This window comes from Thalassophryne amazonica, chromosome 7, assembly GCF_902500255.1.
Source record: "Thalassophryne amazonica chromosome 7, fThaAma1.1, whole genome shotgun sequence".
Lineage (NCBI taxonomy): Eukaryota > Metazoa > Chordata > Actinopteri > Batrachoidiformes > Batrachoididae > Thalassophryne > Thalassophryne amazonica.
The window spans coordinates 26593712-26620074 of NC_047109.1; the positions used below are offsets into that span (position 1 = coordinate 26593712).

The 26363-nt window shown below is 39.6% G+C and overlaps 1 protein-coding gene across 1 annotated transcript in view; it reads right to left on the reverse strand.

Moving 5' to 3' along the window:
• LOC117513727 (zinc finger protein 180-like) overlaps positions 1 to 26363 on the reverse strand; it is a 47922-nt gene that overhangs the window by 16005 nt on the left and 5554 nt on the right. The window contains exons 2-4 of the mRNA XM_034173965.1: positions 18261 to 18505; positions 12583 to 12704; positions 12324 to 12504 (exon numbers count right to left, since the gene is read on the reverse strand). Of these exons, the coding sequence (XP_034029856.1) occupies positions 12324 to 12504; positions 12583 to 12704; positions 18261 to 18505 (548 nt within the window). The remainder of the gene's footprint in view (positions 1 to 12323; positions 12505 to 12582; positions 12705 to 18260; positions 18506 to 26363) is intronic.

The following is a 26363-nucleotide window of genomic DNA, read 5'->3' on the forward strand; positions in this document are numbered from 1 at the left end:
ATTCAGAAGGTCTCGAACTACATCACATGCTTTGATGGACTTTGTGGAAAGTATAGCAACTGCAATTGACAATAAACAATACACAATAGGTGTTTTTTTTTTTTGATTTACAGAAAGCGCTTGACACAATTAACCATGGAATACTATTAAGTAAACTGCAGAAATATGGAATCAGAGGTCTGGCATATGAATGGATAGCTAGTTATTTACAAGGCAGATTTCAGTATGTTCAATTCAATAATACAAATTCTGAACTCAGGGATGTCACATGTGGGGTGCCGCAGGGCTCAGTGCTGGGTCCTTTGTTGTTTATAATCTATATAAATGATATAAGTTGGGTGTCGAGTTCACTGAGATGTGTCCTTTTTGCGGATGATACAACTGTGTTCTGTAGCGGTGAAAATCTTGAACAGCTTCTGGACATAGTGGAGAAAGAACTGGAAAAATTTAAGGTTTGGTTTGACGCTAATAAGTTGTCACTCAACCTTGGGAAAACTAAATGTATTATATTTGGAAATAAACAGGCACCCAAATGTAAAAATTTTACTATAAACAATAAGGAAATTGAGTTAGTAACAGAGAATAAATTTTTAGGTGTTATAATTGATAATAAACTTAGCTGGAAACCACATATAAATTATGTGAAATCAAAATTGTCAAAAACTGTAGCCATTTTGTATAAAGCCAAAGACCTACTGCCGCAAGAAGGATTACTTACTTTATGGAAACACTTACAAATCAAATACCAATCCAATATTCCTTTTGCAAAAACGAGCCATACGAATCATCTGCAATAAACAATATCGTGAACCAACTCATTCTCTATTTGTGTCTTTAAATTTATTAAAATTCATTGATTTGATCGATTACATTACAATTCAAACTTTATTTCGAGCGAAAAACCAAGCCTTACCGAGACATGTCCAGAGTCTGTTCCGATTGAGGGAATCCAGATATAGTTTAAGAGGTTGTGCAATTTTTATGAAACCACCAGTAAGAACAAATGTAAAGGGTTTTTGTGTGTCTGTGGTTGGGGTGAGGAAATGGAACAAATGTTCAACAGAGGTTAGAATGAGTAGTACCTTAGTGAGATTTAAGAAACTACTCAAAAAGAACATTATGTCTAAGTATCATAAAGAAGCAAATATAATTTGATTTATATGGAATGTTCAATTTATAAGTGGGACTTATTGTATATTTGAATGTGTGGGTATGTATATGCGTATGTAGATATATAGATATGGGTAGATGTATATGTATATAAGTGACTGTGTATATGTATGTATATATTTATGTTTGTAAAGTATATACGTATGTATATAGGTATATATGGCACAGCCCAAGCAGAGGGTCACCCCCAAGAGCCTGGTCTGCTTGAGGTTTCTTCCTTATAGGGAGTTTTTCCTCACCACAGTTGCCTAGTGCTTGGGGGTTGGTAAGGTTAGTCCTTACTGGCGTAAAGTGCCTTGATTCGACTTTCTTGTGATCTGATACTATATAAATATAATTATAAGTGAATAGTATATTGATGTGTATGTCTGTGTGTCGACATGTAGTAGTGAATTTATATTTATGTAAATATGACTGATTAGAATTGTTGGACTTGTACTAGCAGGGGTGGGCGCTAATAAGCTTTGCTTCAGCCCACACCCTTTCGGACTCACTAGTTTTGTCTGTTTGTTTGTGGAATTGTTCATTTTTTTTCTATCTGAATATTTTGTGTGCCGAATAAAAAACTTTGTCACTTTGTCACTTACTGCTGTCTCCACAGAAACAAACATGGCGCCGAAAGAATCACTCAAATTTAAGTGGTAGTTTTTTTTTCTTCCCTATGGCGGGGGGTGTCTCAATTCATAGGGCTAGGGGCATACCCCTTCGCCTTACCCCCTGTTTTAAAGAGGTAGGCGTAGGGGTAGGAGCACAAATGAGAATTGAGATTGGGCCTCAGACTAGTATCGCATGTTGTTGCAGACATAGTGTGTTCAGAAATGTTTCTGTTTGATAAATTGTTACTGGTATTACTTTCAATGATAAAGACAATGACATCAGTGGTACGGATAGTATAAACAAACTTCATAACTCCAGGTGTACTCTTCATAACATCTGGACTGGGACTAACAAATGCATTCAAGTCTCTCTCTTGATATATACAGTGGGGAAAATAAGTATTTGACCCCTTATCAGTTTTGCAGGTTTTCCCACCTACAAAGAATGGAGAGGTCTGTAATTTTTATCGTAGGTACACTTCAACTGTGAGAGACAGAATCTAAAAAAAAAAAAAAAAATCCAGAAAAAAAAAAATCACATTGTATGATTTTTAAATAATTAATTTGCATTTTATAGCATAAAATAAGTATTTGACCCTCTACCAACCAGCTAGAATTCTGGCTCTCACAGAATTTTCTTTAAGAAGCCCTCTTATTTTGCACACTTTACCTGTATTAATTGCACCTGTTTGAACTTGTTACCTGTATAAAAGACACCTGTTCACACACTCAATCAATCACACTCCAACCTGTCCACCATAGCCAAGACCAAAGAGCTGTCTAAGGACACCAGGGACAAAACTGTAGACCTGCACAAGGCTGGGATGGACTGCAGGACAACAGGCAAGCAACTTGGTAGAAGACAACAACTGTCAATTATTTATTAGAAAGTGGAAGAAACACAAGATGACTGTCAATCTCACTCGGTCTGGGATTCCATGCAAGATCTTACTTTGTCGGGTAAGGATGATTCTGAGAAAGCGCAGAACTACACAGGAGGACCTGGTCAATGACCTGAAGAGAGCTGGGACCACAGTCACAAAGATTACATTAGTAACACATGATGCTGTCATGGTTTAAGATCCTGCAGGGCAGCAAGGTCCCCCTGCTCAAGCCAGCACATGTCCAGGCCCGTTTGAAGTTCACCATCAGTGACCATCTGGATTATCCAGAGGAGGCATGGGAGAAAGTCATGTGGTCAGATTAGACCAAAATAGAGCTTTTTGGAATCAACTCCACTTACCATGTTTAGAGGATGAGAACAACCCCAAGAAAACCATCCCAACCGTGAAGCATGGGGGTGGAAACATCATACTCTGGGGGTGCTCTTCTGCAAAGGGGACAGGACGACTGCACCATATTAAAGGGAGGATGGATGGGGTCATGTATTGTGAGATTTTGGCATACAACCTCCTTCCCTTAGTAAGAGCATTGAAGATGGGTCACGGCTGGGTCTTCCAGCATGACAATGACCCCGACCCAAACACACAGCAAGGGCAACTAAAGAGGGGCTCCGTAAGAAGCATTTCAAGGTCCTGGAGTGGCCTGGCCAGTCTCCAGACCTGAACTCAACAGAAAATCTTTGGACGGAGCTGAAACTCCAAACCTGAAAGACTTGGAGAAGATCTGTATGGAGGAGTGGACCAAAATCCCTGAAGAACTACAGGAAATGTCTGACCTCTGTAATGGCAGACAAATGTTTCTGTACCAATTGTTAAGCTCTGTTTTTCAAGGGGGTCAAATACTTATTTTATGCAATAAAATATAAATTAATTATTTAAAAATCACACAATGTGATTTACTGGATTTTTTTTTTAGATTCTGTCTCTCACAGTTGAAGTGTACCTACGATAAAAATTACAGACCTCTCCATTCTTTGTAGGTGGGAAAACCTGCAAAACTGACAGGGGGTCAAATACTTATTTTCCCCACTGTGTGTGTGTATATATATATATATATATATATATATATATATATATATATATATATATACATACACATACACACACACACACACACACTAGCTGGGGTACCCGGCACTGCCCGGGTTAACCTGTTTTAGACATACGTAAGCCAAATGCCAGTCATTTTAATCAAAACAACTGCGCAACATTGGTTTTTGTAATGCTGATGTCTTAGAAATATAATAGTTAATGGGCTAAAGTCTTTGTTTGCAGACTGTTTTGCAATCAAATTTATTAGAAAATTACACACAAAAGGTAGGTAACAGTAAATGTAAATATCAATGAATCAAAATTGAAGTAGTGATGTATTTCACTGTTTTTACATTGCAAGTTTACAAACATAAAATGAATGTATTCAGACAGGAAGGCAAACTGGGTTGTACATGACAGTCAGGTGCTTAACAGTTGAGAACATAAAGTAGCTGAAGGAAGGGATTAAATAACAGAGATGGCCAACACATATACAGGACTGAAAATTTGAATCTGCCTGGTCATACCCACAGCCGGCTATTTTGGGGGTAATTTTCAATTCACCTTTTAAAAAAATGGTACCAGTTTTTTCCCCATGTCATGAGGATTCAGAATATATATATAGTTTTTAGGGCTACATATTATAGTTTGAGAGTTTATCCCGGACAGACAGAAGCGGCAGCATGAAAAGGACATGGTACAACACTGTATGGTCTCATAAAATGGCTATTTTGGGGGTAATTTTCAGTTCAACTTTTAAAAAATGGTACCAGATTGTTCCCCACGTCATGAGGATTCAGAATATATATAGTTTTAGGGCTACATATTATAGTTTGGGAGTTTATCCCAGACAGACAGACATAGCCCTTTATGTATGTATGTGTGTGTATATATATATATATATATATATATATATTTATATATATATACACGAGGGCTGTCAATAAAGTAACGGTTCTTTTTATTTTTTTCAAAAACTATATGGATTTCATTCATATGTTTTTACGTCAGACATGCTTGAACCCTCGTGCGCATGCGTGAGTTTTTCCACGCCTGTCGGTGACGTCATTCGCCTGTGAGCACTCCTTGTGGGAGGAGTCGTCCAGCCCCTCGGAATTCCTTTGTCTGAGAAGTTGCTGAGAGACTGGCGCGTTGTTTGATCAAAATGTTTTCTAAACCTGTGAGACACATCGAAGTGGACACGGTTCGAAAAATTAAGCTGGTTTTCAGTGAAAATTTTAACGGCTGATGAGAGATTTTGAGGCGATTCTGTCGCTTTAAGGACTTCCCACGGTGCGAGACGTCGCTCAGCGCTCTCAGCCGCCGTCATCAGCCTGTTCAAGCAGAAAACCTCCACATTTCAGGTTCTATTGATCCAGGACGTCGTGAGAGAACAGAGAAGTTTCAGAAGAAGTCGGTTTCAGCATTTTATCCGGATATTCCACTGTTAAAGGAGATTTTTTTAATGAAAGACGTGCGGACGGGTCCGCGCGTCGGGACGCAGCCGCCGCGACGCTCCGCCACAGGAAAAGCACCTCTGTTGAAAGCCTTAAGGACAAATTGGAACATGTCCTGCCTGTTAAACAATTTCTCATATACTCACTCCACTGAAAGCCATCAAAAGCCGCCTGGATTTTACAAATGGTTATCAACACGGAGGTGTTTTTCCTGTGCCGCCGCACAAAATATATATATATATATAGTCTGATCAATTTCTGCCTTTGTTTTGGTAAATATTGGCTGTACAAATGTGGGGCTGAGTTTGAACAAATGTAACAGCACAGTAACAGCACAGAAAATGCAGATGTTTTGTGAAACTCTTTAAAACATTGATAATGCCCATTGATTTCTATTCATGCCAGGGGTGGTTCCAGAGTAGCATATATACGAGAGAATCTCGTAAGATGCATGGAAGTATATTTAGGTTTGAGACGTCCCACGCGAGTTGCAGGTAGCGGACATGAAATCTTTGATATTGCTGGAACAGCCAATGGGCCATCCTCAATTTCAACATCATCCAACGCAGTAATGGGTATTAAGTTTGCAAAGCATATCCCTCTATGATTTTTATGGGCACGTCTATGGAATTGAATGCACTACTCCAAGTGCTGGTGCTGCAGACTGAATGGTCTCCCCTAAAAATTGGTCCACCCTGCCTTCACTGCACACGTGTCATTATTTTCCAAGACCACCACCTCACAGTGGCGTTGCTGTATCCTGTTAAGGAATAATGGCTTGTTTTTTGTGTGTGCAGAGTTGAGCTTAGCTCCTTTCAACTGCTTCACTGCTTATGTAGTAAACAGGAGCTTCCAGCAGTGGACAGGGCGCAGAAAGACAGAAGTGCTGACTCATTTTTGGGTTTGTGGTTGCCTTTGATGCTACCAGAAGCGATCGTGGTGTTAAAACTCAAAATCAGCTTGTTAGTAGTTCCAAGTGTACTAATTTTTCTTAGTCCAGTTGAGAGGAGCTCAACTACACACACACACACGCACAAATGTCATTATTCGTTAACCGCATATAGCAGTGCCGCTGTGAGGCAGAGGTCTTGAAAAATAAAGTTCTGACTTATGGTTTTGATTTATAAATCAAATTAATCCACATAGAATAACTCCATTAATGTCAATTCTGTAATTTGTACAAAGTTAAAATATAACACATATCTTTTAATTTTAAATAATGCACAAATTCTGAAATTTTGTAACAAACACAGACAGACGCCAAAGGGATTATGGGTAAAATGAGCCTCCACTAACACTGATTGGTTGACTCATTCATTCTATGTAAAAACCAACACGTTAATCTGAGGTGTGTGTTGGTGTTTACATATAAATATGCTTTTGTAAAATATGCTTTTTTTTTATTTGTAAAAAAAAAAAAAAAAAAAAAAAAAAGCCATTTGCAAAAGCCAAGAGCCAAGTTGTGATTAGACAACCGTCTGATATAACCGGGTTCAAAATATATAGAACACTGCCATTTACTGGCGCCCAGACGCTCAGACCCTAACCCATAATCCTTTGCACGCCAGAGAGTTGCTGCGGTTTAAACAGCACAGAGAGAAAACACAACGACAATTGTAAATGAACATTATACAACCAAAATGTACATTTTTAGTTCTTTTCATCAGCTGCAGCAAGATGCTGCAACAACTCTCTGGTGTGCAAAGGATTATGAGATATCACAATACTTAGGGCAAATACTGCCATGAAGACTACTAGCCAGTGGATGGCAGTTGAGACTGTGAAAACTTGCCAAAAGAAATATTCCAAATAAATAACCTGTGCCTGCTATGTTTAAGGTGCGTGGAATTTAATAAACGCAAACTAAATTTCAGACATCTTATATATTACTCTGGAACAAAGATGACAGAGAGTGTTTGGCATAAGCAGGACGTTAAAGAGCAAACAGGAAGCGACTGCAGCTCAGCGACTCAGCTGGAGCCTGATCAGAGCAAATGCATTTCTCCTGTCGTGACTGTAATGAGATTACCCATAATGCACTGCAGACAGCATGTCCACACTAAAACATTCAAAATTCGTGCATCACTTTTAAACTAAAACATATATCTGATATTTTCACTTTATAAAACTTCAGACGTGAAGTTAATTTATAGAACTTGTCCAAAATTAGTCTGGTTAAAATTTTAACCATAACTTTTAACCATAACTTAAAACTGTATGCCTCTGAATGACTAAAGTGATATTGCCAGCAAGTCAGCATGGGGTCAAAAGAAATTATCTTTTTTCTCTTGGTTTCTTTTTTTTCTGTGACCAGTTCTCCTTTGTCTGCAGAGGATACAGTGGTTTCTCCTGGAACTAGCTCTCCTCTGTTTGCAGAGGATACAACTGTGCATCTATTACAAAACATTTAACAGGTAGGTACTCAAATCTTTGATATCAGACTTCATAAATGTTTGTAACTGTTAAGCTTTGTTCACCACGCCTGCAAAAATATGTTAGTGGTCTAAAAATTATCAGACCAAAATTTATTGGAAGATAATTAGACCGCTGATGGTTTTCAAAATTATCTGAAAAGCTAATCCGATAATGAAAACATTAGCTTTGATAATTAGTGGTTAGCAGATTAGCGGAACTGTGCCCACCACTGCTCACAAGTTTGGAAAACAAACATATGTCATTAATATACAAAAGAAACAACAAAGGCCCAAGGACTGAGCCTTGGCGCACCCCACAAGTACACCTCAAAAATTCAGAATTTATCCCACCAACATGAACACACTGATACCTATTGTGCAGATAACCTGCTATCCAATCATGAGCTAATCCTCTGATACCATACTTCCATAGTTTATCCAGTAATAAGATGTGATCTATGGTATCAAATGTTTTCTGTAAGTCGAAAAAACCCCTACAGTATATTGCTTGTTTTCAACTGCATTCGTAATATGTTCCACAAAATCAATTACCGCCAATGAAGTAGTCGGATTTTTTCTAAATCCATACTGCTGCTCATTTAGTATGTGATATTTGGATATAAAATCATTTAACCTCTTAAGGATTCATCATTTAACCTCTTTTTGAAATCTTAGGTAACAATGAGACTGACCTGTAGTTTGAAAAAACATGTTTGTCACCAGATTTGAACAGCAGTATTATTTATTTTGGAAGGATATCTCCCAGTCATTAATGACAAATTACAAATATAAGTTAAAGGCTTAGTGACACAATCAATAATAATTTTTATCAAAAACATGTCAAAATTATTGCAATCAGATTTTTTTCCCCTTTTAGTTTATGAACTATATCAATTATTTCATATTCATCAGTTTCTCTGATAAACATTGAATCCAAAGGGTTATTTCTTGTTGTACTGTTATCCCAAGTACACATATTAGATGGTACTATTGAATTTGTGAAGTTGTTCCCCACATTTGCAAAATAATCATTAAAATGATCTAGTATGGCTTTCTTTTCCTTAAAAATTGTTTCAGTATTTGTGTAAAAATATGCTGGAGAATCTTTGACAACTTTTTTATTTTTGATGATTTCATTTAATAGCTTCCAAGTACCTTTAATGTTTTTTTTTTTTTTTTCCAGTAAATCACTCTAATACTGCCTTTTGCAAGATCTCATAATATTGGTTAGCTTATTTTTATGTCTTGTATTTATTCTCAGCTTCAATTGCTCTGAGTTTTAAGAATCGCTTGTAGAAAAAAAAAAAATTCTTACATGCATTCAGCAGTACCTTTGTGATCCAGGGTTTAGTGGTATTTCACTTATTACCAAGTTTTAACATCAGTGGAGAATGTTTAACATATAAATTGGAAATAATGGAGATAAATGATTCATATGATTAATCAATATCCTCGGTATAAATATCACATCAGTTTTGAAGCATTAAATCTGTTTTAAGATTTGCCATAGTTTCCTCTGTTATTTTCCTTTTGAAATTTGTAATTTTAGTATGATAAATTTTATCAACTAAGGAATTGTAAGCAGCGAAGTAAGTATATTTTATTGATACTAAATCATTCTTAAGTCAGAATTAAGCAGAAACAGGGCCGTTTTAAGCAGAAAACAAGGTGATAATCGGTGAGTCGTTACTGACACTCTGAAATGATGTAGGCTTCTGCTGCGCTCTGATCGGTCCTCCGTCTTTTATTGTGAAATAATGCTGAATTTATCTGTTGTACAAAAGTTTCAGGTATCTGTCGCTGAGATAGATGATGACTGGAGTGCAATTTTAAGCAGAAACGAGGTGATAATCAGTGAAACGTTAGTGACGCTCAGCAATGATGATCAGCCATTAAACCTTTCACCGAAAACCAGCTAAATTTCTCGAATAGTGTCCACTCAGATATTCCTCAAAGGTCCAGAAAAAATTTTGATAAAGCAACGCGCGCCGTCTCGAGCAGCGTGTGAAATAAAGGAATTCAGCTGAGAGGGCTGGACCACATCTCACTCAAGGCCTGCCCACAGGGAAATGACGTCACCGACACACGTGAAAAAACTCACGCTTGCGCACGAGGGTTCAAGCATGATTGGTGTAATCGCACGTCATTCAAATCTATATAGTTAAAAAAAAAATAAAAGTGTTTCGGTTTCTTATCTAATACACCTCGTATTTCTTATTGTTACATGGGAAACAAGGTACCAGTAGATTCAGTAGATTCTCACAAATCCAACAAGACCAAGCATTCATGATATGCACACTCTTAAGGCTATGAATTGGGCTATTAGTAAAAAAAAAAAGTAGAAAAGGGGGTGTTCACAATAATAGCAGTGTGGCATTCAGTCAGTGAGTTTCTCAATTTTGTGGAACAAACAGGTGTGAATCAGGTGTTCCCTATTTAAGGATGAAGCCAGCACCTGTTGAACATGCTTTTCTCTTTGAAAGCCTGAGGAAAATGGGACATTCAAGACATTGTTCAGAAGAACAGCGTAGTTTGATTAAAAAGTTGATTGGAGAGGGGAAAACTTATACGCAGGTGCAAAAAATTATAGGCTGTTCTTCTACAATGATCTCCAGTGCTTTACAATGGACAAAAAAAACAGAGACGCTTGGAAGAAAATGGAAACAACCATCAAAATGGATAGAAGAATAACCAGAATGGCAAAGGCTCACCCATTGATCAGCTCCAGGATGATCAAAGACAGTCTGGAATACCTGTAAGTGCTGTGACAGTTAGAAGACGTCTGTGTGAAGCTAATTTATTTGCAAGAATCCCCCGCAAAGTCCCTCTATTAAATAAAGGATATGTGCAGAAGAGGTTACAATTTGCCAAAGAACACATCAACTGGCCTAAAGAGAAATGGAGGAATATTTTGTGGACTGATGAGAGTAAAATTGTTCTTTTTGGGTCCAAGGGTCGAAGACAGTTTGTGAGACGACCCCCAAACTCTGAATTCAAGCCACAGTTCACAGTGAAGACAGTGAAGCATGGTGGTGCAAGCATCATGATATGGGCATGTTTCTCCTACTATGGTGTTGGGCCTATATATTGCATACCAGGTATCATGGATCGGTTTGGATATGTCAAAATACTTGAAGAGGTCATGTTGCCTTATGCTGAAGAGGACATGCCCTTGAAATGGGTGTTTCAACAAGACAATGACCCCAAGCACACTAGTAAATGAGCAAAATCTTGGTTCCAAACCAACAAAATTAATGCCTCGCAGATATGAAGAAATCATGAAAAACTGTGGTTATACAACTAAATAATAGTTTAGTGATTCACAGGATCGCTAAAAAAGCAGTATGAACATAATAGTTTTGAGTTTGTAGTGTCAACAGCAGATGCTACTATTACTGTTAACACACCCTGGTGTGTTAACAATAATAGTGTGTTAACACACAAGGGTGTGTGATGATTTAAACACACAGTTTCGTTATTCAGGTCTGTGATGACCTGATCAGGTCCGTGATGACCTGATCAGGTCCAATCAGCAGACCTGATCAGAAAGCAACCAGCGCTTTAAAAGTTTGAAGAGACACAGCACTCCATTCATTCACGACAGCGTTTACGACAGCAAGTCGACTCATCAGCATTCTATACACAATGAAAATGGTCCACCAAGATAAAAAAAAAACAAAAACAATGTTAAATTACTCGGTTTCTGACCCGCACCACACCGTGCAGTACTGACCCGAACCACTCGGTGGAAACGGGGCTGTCGGCATACGCTGGTTAATTGTCAAGGTGTGACAGCTGCATTAATTTATTAGACGTGTGGCAGCGTGTGCCAGCATTTTTAATATGGTCGGCATACGCAGGCTAAGTCATTGAAGTGTGACAGGGCCTCTACTTCATCCACATGTATGGTGTTGTGTGTTTTAGATTGTCCTGTGAAGCTTTCTATAAGTCATGTAACCCTGTAATAGCAAAAATACGAGTGCTCTGAGAGCACAATATCCTCCGCTCACAAATGCTGCTTTGGTACACCAACTCATGAAACTGGCAATGTCTACATTTGTTAATTAAGGGCCATAACTCTGGTAAAATTAGCCCAATTTGAATGATATGAAAATACGCACATTACCAACCTATAACAAGGACTTGTACCAAGTTTCATGAACTTTTGACAAAAAATGTGAGTTGATTTCAGAATGCAGGCACCCACTCATGAAACTGACAGAGTCTAGATTTGTTAATCAAAGGCCATAACTGTGGTAAAATGGGCCCAACTTGACAGAAAATGATAATATGCATATTACCAATCTATTCAATTCATTAAACTTATAAAGCGCCAAATCATAACTGCATCGTCTCAAGTCGCTTCACATAAAACAACTCGACAATAACTCTAACTCTATAACAAGGACTTGTACCAAGTTTCATGAAATTTTGACTAAAAATGTGAGAGGAGTTGATTTCAGAACGCTTATAACCTTTTCAGGATGGACAAACAGAGAGACAGAGACGGATGGACGGACGGAAATCGCCACAACATAATCCCCCTTCGGCCAACGGGGGATAAAAAATTGTTTCCATTCCACTGTTTTTTCATTGCCTGAAAAACCACCTCATGAGAACATAAAAGCTTTTTCGCAATGAGATTCAAAATACTTGTGTTCCCACCAAGCGAATTTTCAAATCGCTTCATCAATTTGTACAGTTTGGAGGCTAATGGAAACCCACCTATTGTGTGAATAGTCAAACTCTTACCAGTATCTGGTAGTAAATCTGAGTCTCTGGCTGGTTGTGATCCTCCACAGTCCTCTTCATTAGTTCCTATTTGCAGTGTTCTGAGTTCAGTTGAGTTTCTGGAAAGAAACACATCTTCTGTGCTTTCATCTCTTTGGCTTTGATGTAGCTCTGACGACTGTAGTTTTTCTTCATCTTCACTCTTCACAGAGATGACAATGAAAGGGAACTTAGTGATATCAGCCTCCAGCCCATGAACCCGTGATGCCTCCTGACTAACCCAGAGTTCCTCTCGTTCCTCTTTAATGTTTGGAGGTTCCGAGTCCTTTTGGGCCAGATACAAAGTCTCTTTCTGCTGCACAGGGAGAACATCTTCTTTACCCACGAACTGCTGCTGCATGTCTGCAAGGAATAATTTAATTGGATAAAAGTATGAACAATATTCATCATAATAAAGAAGCATAGTGGTGTGTTTGTGTGTGTATTGACGACAGCATGCTATTGTCCTGAGGAGTCAGGTCTGAGATCATGTGCTGGTGTTGTATGTTGCTGCTTCAACTGTGCTGGGTTGCGATGAGCCATGTGGTGCTTTTACTGTCACAGCTCATGGCCCAGTCACACAGCATACGCGAATTCCTGAATGAAGGAAAAAAAGTAAAAAGGTCACAATTTGTTGAGAAAAGGTGGACAAACGAGCTTTATCACCGAACAGCCTATGAACCAAGAGCACAAAAGGGACGAAAAGAGAAACAAAATGAAACCAAAGCTAACGTTGATCTCCATGCTTTAAACAAAATGCGCCTGGAGCCACTGCTGGAGCAGTGTGCGCCTGCATCGCTGCGTTCCAGGACTGGGCACTGGGACGGAGCTCACACCACCCGAGTCCTGGAGAAACTGCAAATAGAAGCTGTGGAGATCTGTGCGAACGTCGGTGGACACACCTGCTCTGGTTCCTCATCCAGAACAAAAGAGGGATCATCTCGTTCATCATCAGAACACTTACTGACGACATGCTACGCGCTACGTCTTGCTCTAATTAAAAAAACAAAACAAAAAAAAAAAAAAAAAAACTCTGGTGTGCCGTGGTGACTGCTGTATCATGCTACTAAGCCATATATATTGATTTATAACAGAAAGAAAGGGGAATAAAAATAAGTGTAAAGATGATTAAATATATCAGAGCATTGACTCCCCATGTGCGGTTATTTCCAGCTGCCAGTCATCCAGAAAGTGAATTCTGCTGTCCAGAACAGCTCTTTATATAATCATCTGAATCATCTACCTGTTGCCACATGTACATAAGGGCTGGATTGTCATTCCTACACTCTTATTGTTATATTTAATGAAAAATATTAAGCGCACGCAGGAGCTGCTGCTGCTGCCACTGTGTTCAAGTACCATTGGAAATTACACAACTTTTATGTTGTGTCAAATTCAGCAGTTGCTTATGGCAAAATAATTAATTGTATCCACACAAAAGATTCATTCTGGCCAATATAAGGTGCCTGAGCCTAGTGAAGCTGACCCCCACCCAGATAAAAAAAAAAAAAAAAATCCAAGCAAACAGGCTGAGTTTGCCCTGTAATTTCCGACACTACATGAATGCAGAGGCAGCAGCAGTGCTCAGAAGTGCTTCTGTACTGCGTGAAAACATTCAGCTGGTCGAACGAAATCAAATTAAATGCTGACATTACAAAAACTAAGCAAATGATAAAAAACCGTCAAGAACGACAGCAAAACGAAATACGGACAAACTGAGGTTTTCAGGGACATTCGTTCAAATTTTTCAACAGTTTAAAAATCCTGACGAAGCGCCAGGATTTTTCAACAGTTTAAAAATCCTGACAAAGCGCCAGCTGCAGGAATGAAGCTGGGCTAGGTTAAATAATGCCAACGAAAGTCAACCAAAGTCCAGATTTCTTGTTTCGTTTGGGCTTCGTTGCCCTTTGTTAAGTGCTGTGTGACTGGGCCATAAGATTCTGAATGGAGTTTTTATTTATTTATTTTACTATTATTACAAACACAAATAAATAAAATAATAAAATAAGTTCTGTACCATCACTGGTGTTAGTACCCCCTCCCCTACCAACATTTCACCATGTAGCAGCAAACAAAATGAGTGGAAACATCGAAGATGGTGACCTCCCTTTCCTTGAGCAAAAAATGATCCAATTTTTATATACAACCCCAATTCCAATGAAGTTGGGATGTTGTGTCAATACAATGATTTGCACATCCTTCAATTGAATACATCACAAAGACAAGATATTTAATGTTCAAACTAGGGATGGGTATTGATAAGATTTTATCGATATCGATACCATTATCGATTCCGCTTATCGATCCGATTCCTTATCGGTTCCCTTATCGATACCTCTTGCGAATTTTCTGTGTACTAAAAGTAGGCTTTACAGGTTTTCTATGTCAACAACATTTTATTGAGTCTTAAAGTAAATAAATATGAAACTGGTCACTGTATCCTACATCTCTGGACATAAATAAAAATAAACAAAATCTTTTACATTATTACAGACCCTGCAGGGGTTCTGTAATCAACATAGAAACATGATCATTTTCCTGACAAACACCCCCAAAAACAATGGCCACTCTGAAGGAACGATAAGGGAATTATTAAGCAAAAAGGCTATTGATGTCAGTGGCTTGAATCATTTCTTAACGATACCCAAAAAGAACCGGTTCTCGATACCCAACATTAGTTCAAACTGACAGACTTTTTTGTTTTTGTGCAAATATCTGCTCATTTTGAAATGGATTCCTACAACAACACATTTCAAAAAAGTTGGGACAGGGGCAACAAAAGACTGGGAAAGTTGATGAATGCTCAAAGAACACCTGTTTGAAACATTCCACAGGTGAACAGGTTAATTCTAAACAGGTGAGTGTCATGACTGGATATAAAAGGAGCAACACCAAATGGCTCAGCCGTTCATAAGCAAAGATGGGGTGAGGGTCACCACTTTGTGAACAACTGCGTGAAAAAATAGTCCAACAGTTTAAGAACAATGTTTCTCAGCGTTCATTTGCATGGAATTTAGGGATTCCATCATCTACAGTCCATAATACGTATAATCAGAAGATTCAGAGAATCTGGAGAACTTTCTACATGTAAGCGGCAAGGCCGAAAACCAACACTGAAGCCAGTGACCTTCGATCCTCAGGCGGCACTGCATTAAAACCGACATCACTGTGTAAAGGATCTACTGTGTGGGCTCAGGAAAACTTCAGAAAGGACATGTCAGTTAGCACAGTTCATTGCTACATCTACAAGTGCAAGTTAAAACTCTACCATGCAAAGCGAAAACCATACATCAACAACATCCAGAAACACCGCCAGCCTCTCTGGGCCTGAGCTCATTTGAAATTGACAGACCCAAAGTGGAAAAGTGTGCTGTGGTCTGATGAGTCCACATTTCAAATTGTTTTTTGAAAATCATGGACATTGTGTCCTCTGGACAAAAGAGGAAAAGACCATCCAGATTGTTACTTGGGCAAAGTTCAAAAGCCAGCATCTGTGATTGTATGGGGTGTGTTAGTGCCTATGACATGGGCAACTTACACATCTGTATGGCACCATCAATGCTGAAAGGTACATCCAGGTTTTGGAGCAACATGCTGCCATCCAAGCGTCATCTTTTTCAGGAATGTCCCTGCTTATTTCAGCAAGACAATGCCAAGCCACATTCTGCACGTGTTACAACAACGTGGCTTCATAGTAAAAGAGTGCAGGTACTAGACTGGCCTGCCTGCAGTCCACACCTGTCACCCACTGAAAATGTGTGGCGCATGTATGTAGCAGAAAATACGACACGGAGACCCCGGACTGCTGAACAACTGAAGGTCGTACATCAACAAGAATGGGAAAGAATTCCACCTACAAAGCTTCAACAATTAGTGTCCTCAGTTCCCAAATGCTTATTGAGTGTTGTTAGAAGGAAAGGTGATGTAACACAGTGGTAAACATACCACTGTCCCAGCTTTTTTTAAATGTGTTGCATGCATCCATTTCAAAATGAGCAAGTATTTGCACAAAAACAATAAAGTTATCAGTCTGAACATTAAATATCTTGTCTTTGTGGTGTATTCAATTGAATATAGATGAAGAGATTTGCAAATCATTGTATTCTGTTTTTTGTTTGTTTGTTTTTTACATTTTACACAACGTGCCAACTTCACTGGAATTGGAGTTGTATCGACAGTGCATCTGGAAAGTATTCACAGCACTTCACTTCTTCCACATTTTGTTATGTTACAACCTTGTTCCAAAATGGATGAAATTCATTTTTTCCCTCAAAATTCTACGCACTATATCCCATAATGACAACATGAAAAACGTTTTTGAGATTTTTGTAAATATATATATATATATATATATATATATATAGATAGATATATAAAGAAATCATATGAATCCCAGAGTATTCACAGCCTTTGGCATGAAGCTCAAATTTTAACTCAGGAGCATCCTGTTTCCACAGGTCATCCTTGAGATGTTTGAGTATACCTGGGGTAAATGCAGTTGATTGGACATGATTTGAAAAGGCACACACCCATTGACATATACGTAAGGTCCATCAGTTGACAGTGCATGTCAGAGCACAAACCAAGCATGAAGTTAAAGGAATTGTCTGTAGACAGCAGAGACAAGATTGTCAAGAGGCTCCAATCTGGGGAATGCTACAGAAACATTTCTCCTGCATTGAAGGTCTCAATGAACACAGTGGACTCCATCTTCCGTAAATGGAAGTTTGGATCCACCAGGACTGTTCCTAGAGCTGGCTGCTCATCTAAACTGAGCGACTGGGGGAGAAGGGCCTTAGTCAGGGAGTTGACCAAGAACCCAATGGTCACTCTGTCAGAGCTCCAGCATTCCTCTGTGGAAAGAGGAGAACCCTCCAGAAGGACAACCATCTCTGCAGAAATCCACCAATCAGGCCTGTATGGTAGAGTGGCCAGACAGAAGCCACTCCTTAGTAAAAGGCACATGACAGGCCCCCTGGAGCTTGCCAAACGGCACCTGAAGGACTCTCAGACCATGAGAAACAGAATTCTCTGGTCTGAAGAGACAAAGACTGAACTCTTTGGTGTGAATGCCAGCCACATCATGTTTAGAGAAAACCAGGCACCATCCCTACAGTGAAGCATGGTTGTGGCAGCATCATGCTGTGGGGTTTTTCAGCGGCAGGAACTGGGAGACTAGTCAGGATTTAGGGAAAGATGAATGCAGCAATGTACAGAGACATCCTGGATGAAAGCCTCCAGAGCGCTCTTGACCTCAGATTGGGGCGACAGTTCATCTTTCAGCAGAACAATGACCCTAAAGCACACAGTCAAGATATCAAAGGAGTGGCTTCAGGAAAACTCTGTCAATGTCGCTGAGTGACCCAGCCAGAGCCCAGACCTGAATCTGATTCGACATCTCTGGAGAAATATGAAAATGGCTGTGCACCGACGCTCCTCATCCAACCTGATGGAGATTGAGAGGTGTTGCAAAGAGGAATCGGCAAAACTGCCCAAAGATAAGTGTACCAAGCATCATATTCAAGAAGACTTGAGGCTGTAATTGCTGCCAAAGGTGCATCAACACAGTAATGAGCAAAAGGTGTGAATACTTACGTACACGTGGTTTCTTGGGTGTTTTTTATTTATAAATTTGCAACAATTACAAAAAAAATTTTCATGTTGTCATTATGGGGTGTTGTGAGCAGAATTTTGAGGGAAAAAATTTATTTACTCCATTCTGAAATAAGTTGTAAGATTTTTAAAAAAAAGTGTAAATGGTGTGAATACTTTCCAGATGCACACTAAATTTTATACATATCTTTTTCATGAAATCATTCTCATTTTGTTGTGCAAGTATTCACGAAATTACCCGATTCAGAAAATATTTGACAGTTACATGCTATGAGGCATAAGTAATACAAAGTTTTGTGAACAAACCTGCTCTGTTTAAGTGAACTTGAGAACTAAAAACAGCCTCCAGCACTTGTCCTCCTTTCTCTTCTTCTTTTAAATGACAAATTTCTTTTTCATAATCTGCAATCATCCCTTTGTAGTCGGCAATCATCCCTTCATAATCTGCGATGATTCCTTCAAACAGTTCAAATATTTGTTTGTCAGCAGCTGTTAGCTGTTGCTTCAGCATGTCCCTCAGCTGGTGGACTTTAGACATGTTTGTAGAAAACCTTAAAAACAACACACACAAGACACAAAGAGTCATTTACCAAGTGAGTCACCGAACCAGTGAACCATCAAGGAGAGAACTTGTGTAGAGATCGAGGGAGCTGAAGATTCGGTTCAGGAGAGTGCAAGAACCACTGAAAACAGGCCGGTTGATGCGACTCTGCCTGACGCGGGTGATCAGTCACAAATGTGACAAAAACTCCATTTCCCTGTGCTCTAACAGATGTTTTAAAGCAGAAGTCACCAGCACTGCACTGTTTTTCCTTGTGGCCCTGCTGCAACCCTGATTAGCTGTGCATACGAGTGAGTGAGCTAATTAGCAGTGGTTGGAGGGGAAAGAGCCAGAGAAGGTGACCTCCAGGAGCAGGGTTAGTGACCCCCTCCTAAAAACTATTTTTCTTCATTTCTTTGGGCTGCTCTTCTCACCACAGTGGATCATCCATGTCTAAACCTGTATAGAATATTAGTTAATTTTGCATAAGGTTATAAAACAACAACAGCAACAACAAAAAACACCTAATACAATCAGAAGCCCTTCCTGATGCTACTCCAGATGTTCAAGGAGAAAGAACATATGTTTTGATGTTGGGAGGAAACCCACATAGACATGGGGCTGAGTGACGACTCCAAATCATGATTCTAGCAAACTTTTACCTCACTTATAATTAAAAATAAAGATTTATTTAGATTTATTTAGCCCAAAGGAAAGAGCAAACAGTTAACAACAGTTAAATACACAATTACAGAAAGTGTTAGTATTAAATATAAATCAATCAATCAAAAAATGTTTGTTTTTTATAATAAGTACAAATTTATGTAAAATGACTGGAAGGTATATTGCACAAGATGTTTGACAATATTGCACATAACTCTGAATAACTCTGTTTGTTATGTATTCATCTTGCACAAGTGGGAAGAATTATACAGTCTGATTGCCACAGGTAGGAAAGACCTCCGGTGGTGTTCTGTGGTGCACATCGGTGGTCTCAGTCTACAACTGAAGGTGATCTGACAGGACAATAATCTCTGATTATTTATTTTACTAGCTTTTTGTGCGCTACCCTCATCTTCTCCGTAGGGGTGTCAGAGTTCACAAAACCCACAGTTCAGATCAGATACAGATTTTAAGCCAAGGATCCGATAATTCTTCAGATCAGCAAAAACAAAAACAAAAAAGGTATACTACTTTGCTTTCAATTAAAAAAAAGCAATGAAAACAAAGAACTTTTGCCTGTGGTCGTGAATATATACTCAACAAAAATATAAACGCAACACTTCTGGTTTTGCTCCCATTTTGTATGAGATGAACTCAAAGATCTAAAACTTTTTCCACATACACAATATCACCATTTCCCTCAAATATTGTTCACAAACCAGTCTAAATCTGTGATAGTGAGCACTTCTCCTTTGCTGAGATAATCCATCCCACCTCACAGGTGTGCCATATCAAGATGCTGATTAGACACCATGATTAGTGCACAGGTGTGCCTTAGACTACCCACAATAAAAGGCCACTCTGAAAGGTGCAGTTTTGTTTTATTGGGGGGGGATACCAGTCAGTATCTGGTGTGACCACCATTTGCCTCATGCAGTGCAACACATCTCCTTCGCATAGAGTTGAAGAGAACACCTCTCCAACATGCCAAACGCCAGCGATTGTGAGCATTTGCCCACTCAAGTCGGTTACGACGACGAACTGGAGTCAGGTCGAGACCCCGATGAGGACGACGAGCATGCAGATGAGCTTCCCTGAGACGGTTTCTGACAGTTTGTGCAGAAATTCTTTGGTTATGCAAACCGATTGTTTCAGCAGCTGTCCAAGTGGCTGGTCTCAGACGATCTTGGAGGTGAACATGCTGGATGTGGAGGTCCTGGGCTGGTATGGTTACACGTGGTCTGCGGTTGTGAGGCTGGTTGGATGTACTGCCAAATTCTCTGAAACGCCTTTGGAGACGGCTTATGGTAGAGAAATGAACATTCAATACACGAGCAACAGCTCTGGTTGACATTCCTGCTGTCAGCATGCCAATTGCACGCTCCCTCAAATCTTGCAACATCTGTGGCATTGTGCTGTGTGATAAAACTGCACCTTTCAGAGTGGCCTTTTATTGTGGGCAGTCTAAGGCACACCTGTGCACTAATCATGGTGTCTAATCAGCATCTTGATATGGCACACCTGTGAGGTGGGATGGATTATCTCAGCAAAGGAGAAGTGCTCACTATCACAGATTTAGACTGGTTTGTGAACAATATTTGAGGGAAATGGTGATATTGTGTATGTGGAAAAAGTTTTAGATCTTTGAGTTCATCTCATACAAAATGGGAGCAAAACCAAAAGTGTTGCGTTTATATTTTTGTTGAGTATATATATATATATATATATATATATATATATATATATATATACACACACACACACACACACACACACACACACACACAGTGAGGAAAATAAGTATTTGAACACCCTGCGATTTTGCAAGTTCTCCCACTTAGAAATCATGGAGGGGTCTGAAATTTTCATCTTAGGTGCATGTCCACTGTGAGAGATAATCTAAAAAAAAAAACAAAAAAAAAAAAACAATCCAGAAATCACAATGTATGATTTTTTTTTTATAATTTATTTGTATGTTACTGCTGCAAATAAGTATTTGAACACCTGTGAAAATCAATGTTAATATTTGGTACAGTAGCCTTTGTTTGCAATTACAGAGGTCAAACGTTTCCTGCAGTTTTCCACCAGGTTTGCACACACTGCAGCAGGGATTTTGGTCCACTCCATACAGATCTTCTCTAGATCTTTCAGGTTTGGAGTTTCAGCTCCCTCCAAAGATTTTCTATTGAGTTCAGGTTTGAAGACTGGCCAGGCCACTCCAGGACCATGAAATGCTTCTTACGGAGCCCCTCCTTAGTTAATGCTCTAAAGCAAGAGGGAGAACCCGAAGCAGTGCTCGCAGCAGCAAGGGTCCTTGAAGCTGCAGTTCTGGAACAAGAAGAGTTTGTGGAGCTACCAGGCCCTTCTACTGAAATGGACAGGGCTCTGAGTCACACTTAGAATTATGTAGAAACCCACTTCCACCAAGAGACTAATATGGAAGTCGAATCTACTCACGGTCTAGAGCAAAAATATGATGTAGACAACTCCGATAACAAAGAGGTAGTGATGCCTACAGCAGCTGCGCATCCATACAAATGCCCCATCAGCTCTCCACCTGTTAGTCAACCCAAAGTTCAACCACCTCCTTCGTCTAATCACTGCAGACTGGATGGTGGCCTACCTACACCACCACGTCAACAGACTGGTATATCAGACCTTGCTGCCCTTCTCTCAAGTTGTGACCTTCTCACAGCAAGGCTAACAGTGTTTGATAATAAGCCAGAAACCTACATATCTGGTAGATCTATGTTCTGCAATGCCACTCAAGACCTAAACACAATGAAGAGCTCTATTTACTCACCAAATAGCTTTGTGGTGAGACTCTCCAGCATGCCCTGAGAATTAGAGCTGTTCACGTTAATAATCTAGAGGCAGGTCTTCAGCATTTATGGCAAAGATTAGACAGGAGTTAAGGCTCATCAGAAGTTACTGAAGCTTCAATGCTTAAACGCAGAGAGAGCTTTCCCACAATCACTCCTAAAGACAGCCACCTTCTACAAGAGCTTGCAGATCTCCTTTCAGAGCTTCTTGCAGCAAAAAATTAAGCGTATATAGTATATACCAGGACCTTAGCTTTATGGACACTCCGAGAGGAATAAACCCAGTCACTGAAAAGCTCCTGGACAGCCTGCAAGGGTCATGGATCAAGCAAGGATTTAAGTATCATAAAAAAATACAATGTTCACTATCCACCTTTCTCCTTCTTTGTCCAGTTTGTGAATGACCATGCTGAGATGAAGACTGACCCCAGCTTCAGTATACAAAACTCTAGCATTACTCACATTAAAGAAGAAAGGCCAACAGTGAGAAGAACAGGCTTCAGAGGCCCCCTCACAGCAAACAAAACATGCCAGGTAAATCGCCCAAACGAAGCACCTTATGCCCAACAGCTTGATCTCGGGTGGGTAATCATCGGAGATGTCTGCATCTCAGGAGCTCACAGACCCACAGTGAACTCCTACAAGACACACAAACTTGAAAATGGCCACCCTAGCTTTCGCTCTCCCAGCAAAAACAGAATCCACGCAAAGGAAAGGTTCACAGAACAACCCCCTTTTGAGAACACACAAGGCAAACAGGAGCTTGGCATTAGCATATTCTTAAACTAAACACAGACGATGATAAGCCGGGATTCTCTGTCGAAGACAGTCATTCCTGAACATTATGAACAACGGGTTCACTAAAGATGAGGCAAATAATTGGGTGGCCCCTCTCCCCGTTCGTCATCCTCGCCAACGCCTGCCTAACAACAGAGCGCAAGCTTTCAGCCACCTCATGTCATTATGCAAGACATTAACTCGTTTTGCCCCACTGGCAACAATTGTTGCCGAAGTGTATCACTGTCATTTTCTACTCACAATGAAAAAATCTCAAAGGTACTAATGCAACATTTTCCACTTATAAAAAAAAAATCTGGGCATAAACGGGTTAAAAAGGAAACCAGAGATGAAAGATCATTATATGGAGTTCATGAGAAACATCTTTCATAAAGGACATGCGGAAAGGGCTCCTCCCGTCAAACCCCAATAAGAATGCTGGTATCTTCCTAGCTTTGGTGTTTACACCCCCAAAAGCCTGGAAAAATCAGAATAGTCTTTGATTCAAGTGCCCAGTGTAAAAACGTGTCCAAATCAAATCAAATTTACAAATTTATATAGCGCCAACTCACGATGGGGTCACCTCAAGGTGCTTCACACAACACAACTTAAAAAGACAGAGCAAAATGAATTAAAAGATTAAAAAGCATAATAAAAGAATAAAAACAAAGTAAACGAATAAAAGAAGACAGGCAATAACATAAAATACTAGTAATAAAACAGGGAAAAGAGATGTGTCTTCAGTCTAGATTTAAAAATCTCCAGAGTCCGACTGCCGTATCTATGCAGGGAGACTGTTCCACAGAGCCGGGTATGATAAGAGAAAGCTCTATGACATGCAGATTTCTTATTCACCCTAGGGACACAGAGTAGTCCTCCACCTTGAGAACGCAAAGCCCGAGCCGGTACGTAGGGCTTAACCAGGTCAGCCAGGTAGGGAGGTGCCAGTCCATGAACAATTTTTTAGGCCAGTAACAGCACCTTAAAGTCCGACCTCAGAGAGACAGGAAGCCAATGAAGGGATGCCAAAACAGATGTAATGTGGTCAAACCTTCTGCTTTGTGTCAAAAGTCTGGCAGCAGCATTTTGAACCAGGTGAAGACCCTAATGCTGGACTGTGGTAAACCAAAAAAGACAGCATTGCAATAGTCCAATTTGGAAGAGATAAATGCATGTATCAGAGTCTCAGCATCAACCATAGACAGGATGGGATGAATCTTTGCTATATTTCGCATATGGAAGAAAGCAGTCCTCGTACAACCCCTGGCAATAATTGTGGAATCACCGGCCTTGGAGGATGTTCATTCAGTTGTTTAATTTTGTAGAAAAAAAGCAGATCACAGACATGACACAAAACTAAAGTCATTTCAAATGGCAACTTTCTGGCTTTAAGAAACACTAAAAGAAATCAAGAAAAAAAATTGTGGCAGTCAGTAACGGTTACTTTTTTAGACCAAGCAGAGGGGAAAAAAAAATATGGACTCACTCAATTCTGAGGAATAAATTATGGAATCACCCTGTAAATTTTCATCCCCAAAGCTAACACCTGCATCAAATCAGATCTGCTCATTAGTCTGGGAGAGCTTGGAGAGCTGTTGCACCAAGTGGACTGACATGAATCATGGCTCCAACACGAGATGTCAATTGAAACAAAGGGGAGGATTAGCAAACTCTTAAAAGAGGGTAAATCATCACGCAATGTTGCAAAAGATGTTGGTTGTTCACATTCAGCTGTGTCTAAACTCTGGACCAAATACAAACAACATGGGAAGGTTGTTAAAGGCAAACATACTGGTAGACCAAGGAAGACATCAAAGCGTCAAGACAGAAAACTTAAAGCAGCATGTCTCAAAAATCGAAAATGCACAACAAAACAAATGAGGAACGAATGGGAGGAAACTGGAGTCAATGTCTGTGACCAAACTGTAAGAAACCGCCTAAAGGAAATGGGATTTACATACAGAAAAGCTAAACGAAAGCCATCATTAACACCTAAACAGAAAAAAAACAAGGTTACAATGGGCTAAGGAAAAGCAATCGTGGACTGTGGATGACTGGATGAAATTCATATTCAGTGATGAATCTCGAATCTGCATTGGGCAAGGTGATGATGCTGGAACTTTTGTTTGGTGCCTTTCCAATGAGATTTATAAAGATGACTGCCTGAAGAGAACATGTAAATTTCCACAGTCATTGATGATATGGGGCTACATGTCAAGTAAAGGCACTGGGGAGATGGCTGTCATTACATCATCAATAAATGCACAAGTTTACTTTGATATTTTGGACACTTTTCTTATCCCATCAATTGAAAGGATGTTTGGGGATGATGATAATGCATCTTGCCATAGAGCAAAAACTGTGAAAACATTCCTTGCAAAAAGACACATAGGGTCAATGTCATGGCCTGCAAATAGTCCAGATCTTAATCCAATTGAAAATCTTTGGTGGAAGTTGAAGAAAATGGTCCATGACAAGGCTCCAACCTGCAAAGCTGATCAGGCAACAGCAATCAGAGAAAGTTGGAGCCAGATTGATGAAGAGTACTGTTTGTCACTCATTAAGTCCATGCCTCAGTGACTGCAAGCTGTTATAAAAGCCAGAGGTGGTGCAACAAAATACTAGTGATGTGTTGGAGCGTTCTTTTGTTTTTCATGATTCCATAATTTTTTCTTCAGAATTGAGTGATTCCATATTTTTTTTCCCTCTGCTTAGTCTAAAAAAGTAACCGTTACTGACTGCCACAATTTTTTTTTTCCTGATTTCTTATAGTGTTTCTTAAAGCCAGAAAGTTGCCATTTGAAATGACTTTAGTTTTGTGTCATGTCTGTGATCTGCTTTTTTTTCTACAAAATTAAACAACTGAATGAACATCCTCCGAGGTCGGTGATTCCATAATTTTTGCCAGGGGTTGTAATGTCTCTAATGTGGAGGTCAAAGGACAGAGTAGGATCAAAAATTACCCCAAGGTTCCTCACTTAGTCCGTATGATGTCTAACACATGAACCTAAGCTGAGTGCTAGCTGGTCAAATTCATACCGCTGTCTCGCAGGACCAAGAACCATCATTTCAGTCTTATCAGAGTTTAAAAGTAGAAAGTTACTAGATATCCAGCTTCTCACTGCTGCAAGGCAGTCTTCTAAAGATTTTATGTGGCCAAGATTACCAGCAGTTATCGGCATGTACAGTTGAGTATCATCAGCATAACAATGAAAGGCAATCTCACAATGCTGAAGTATATGTCTCTCAATGAAGTGCTGTACAAAGGTCTCGATCTGAATAATAGTCTTGTTGGTGTGCTCCTTCAGTTCAGAGGCGACTCGTATGCTGTGATGGCTGATGTGGAGCAAATGTTCCACAACTTCATGGTCAGCGATGACCATCGGGATTATTTGCGCTTCCTGTGGTTCTGCAATCATGACCTAGATGGAGAAGTGGTTGAGTTCCGCATGACAGTTCATGTTTTCGTAAATTGTCCATCACCCTCAGTCGCCATTTATGTCTCAAGAGAACTGCTGTGGAAGGAAAGAGACAATATGACAGCGACGTAAGAGAGCTCATTGAGTGTCATTGTTATGTAGATGATGGGCTAAAGTCATTTGTCTC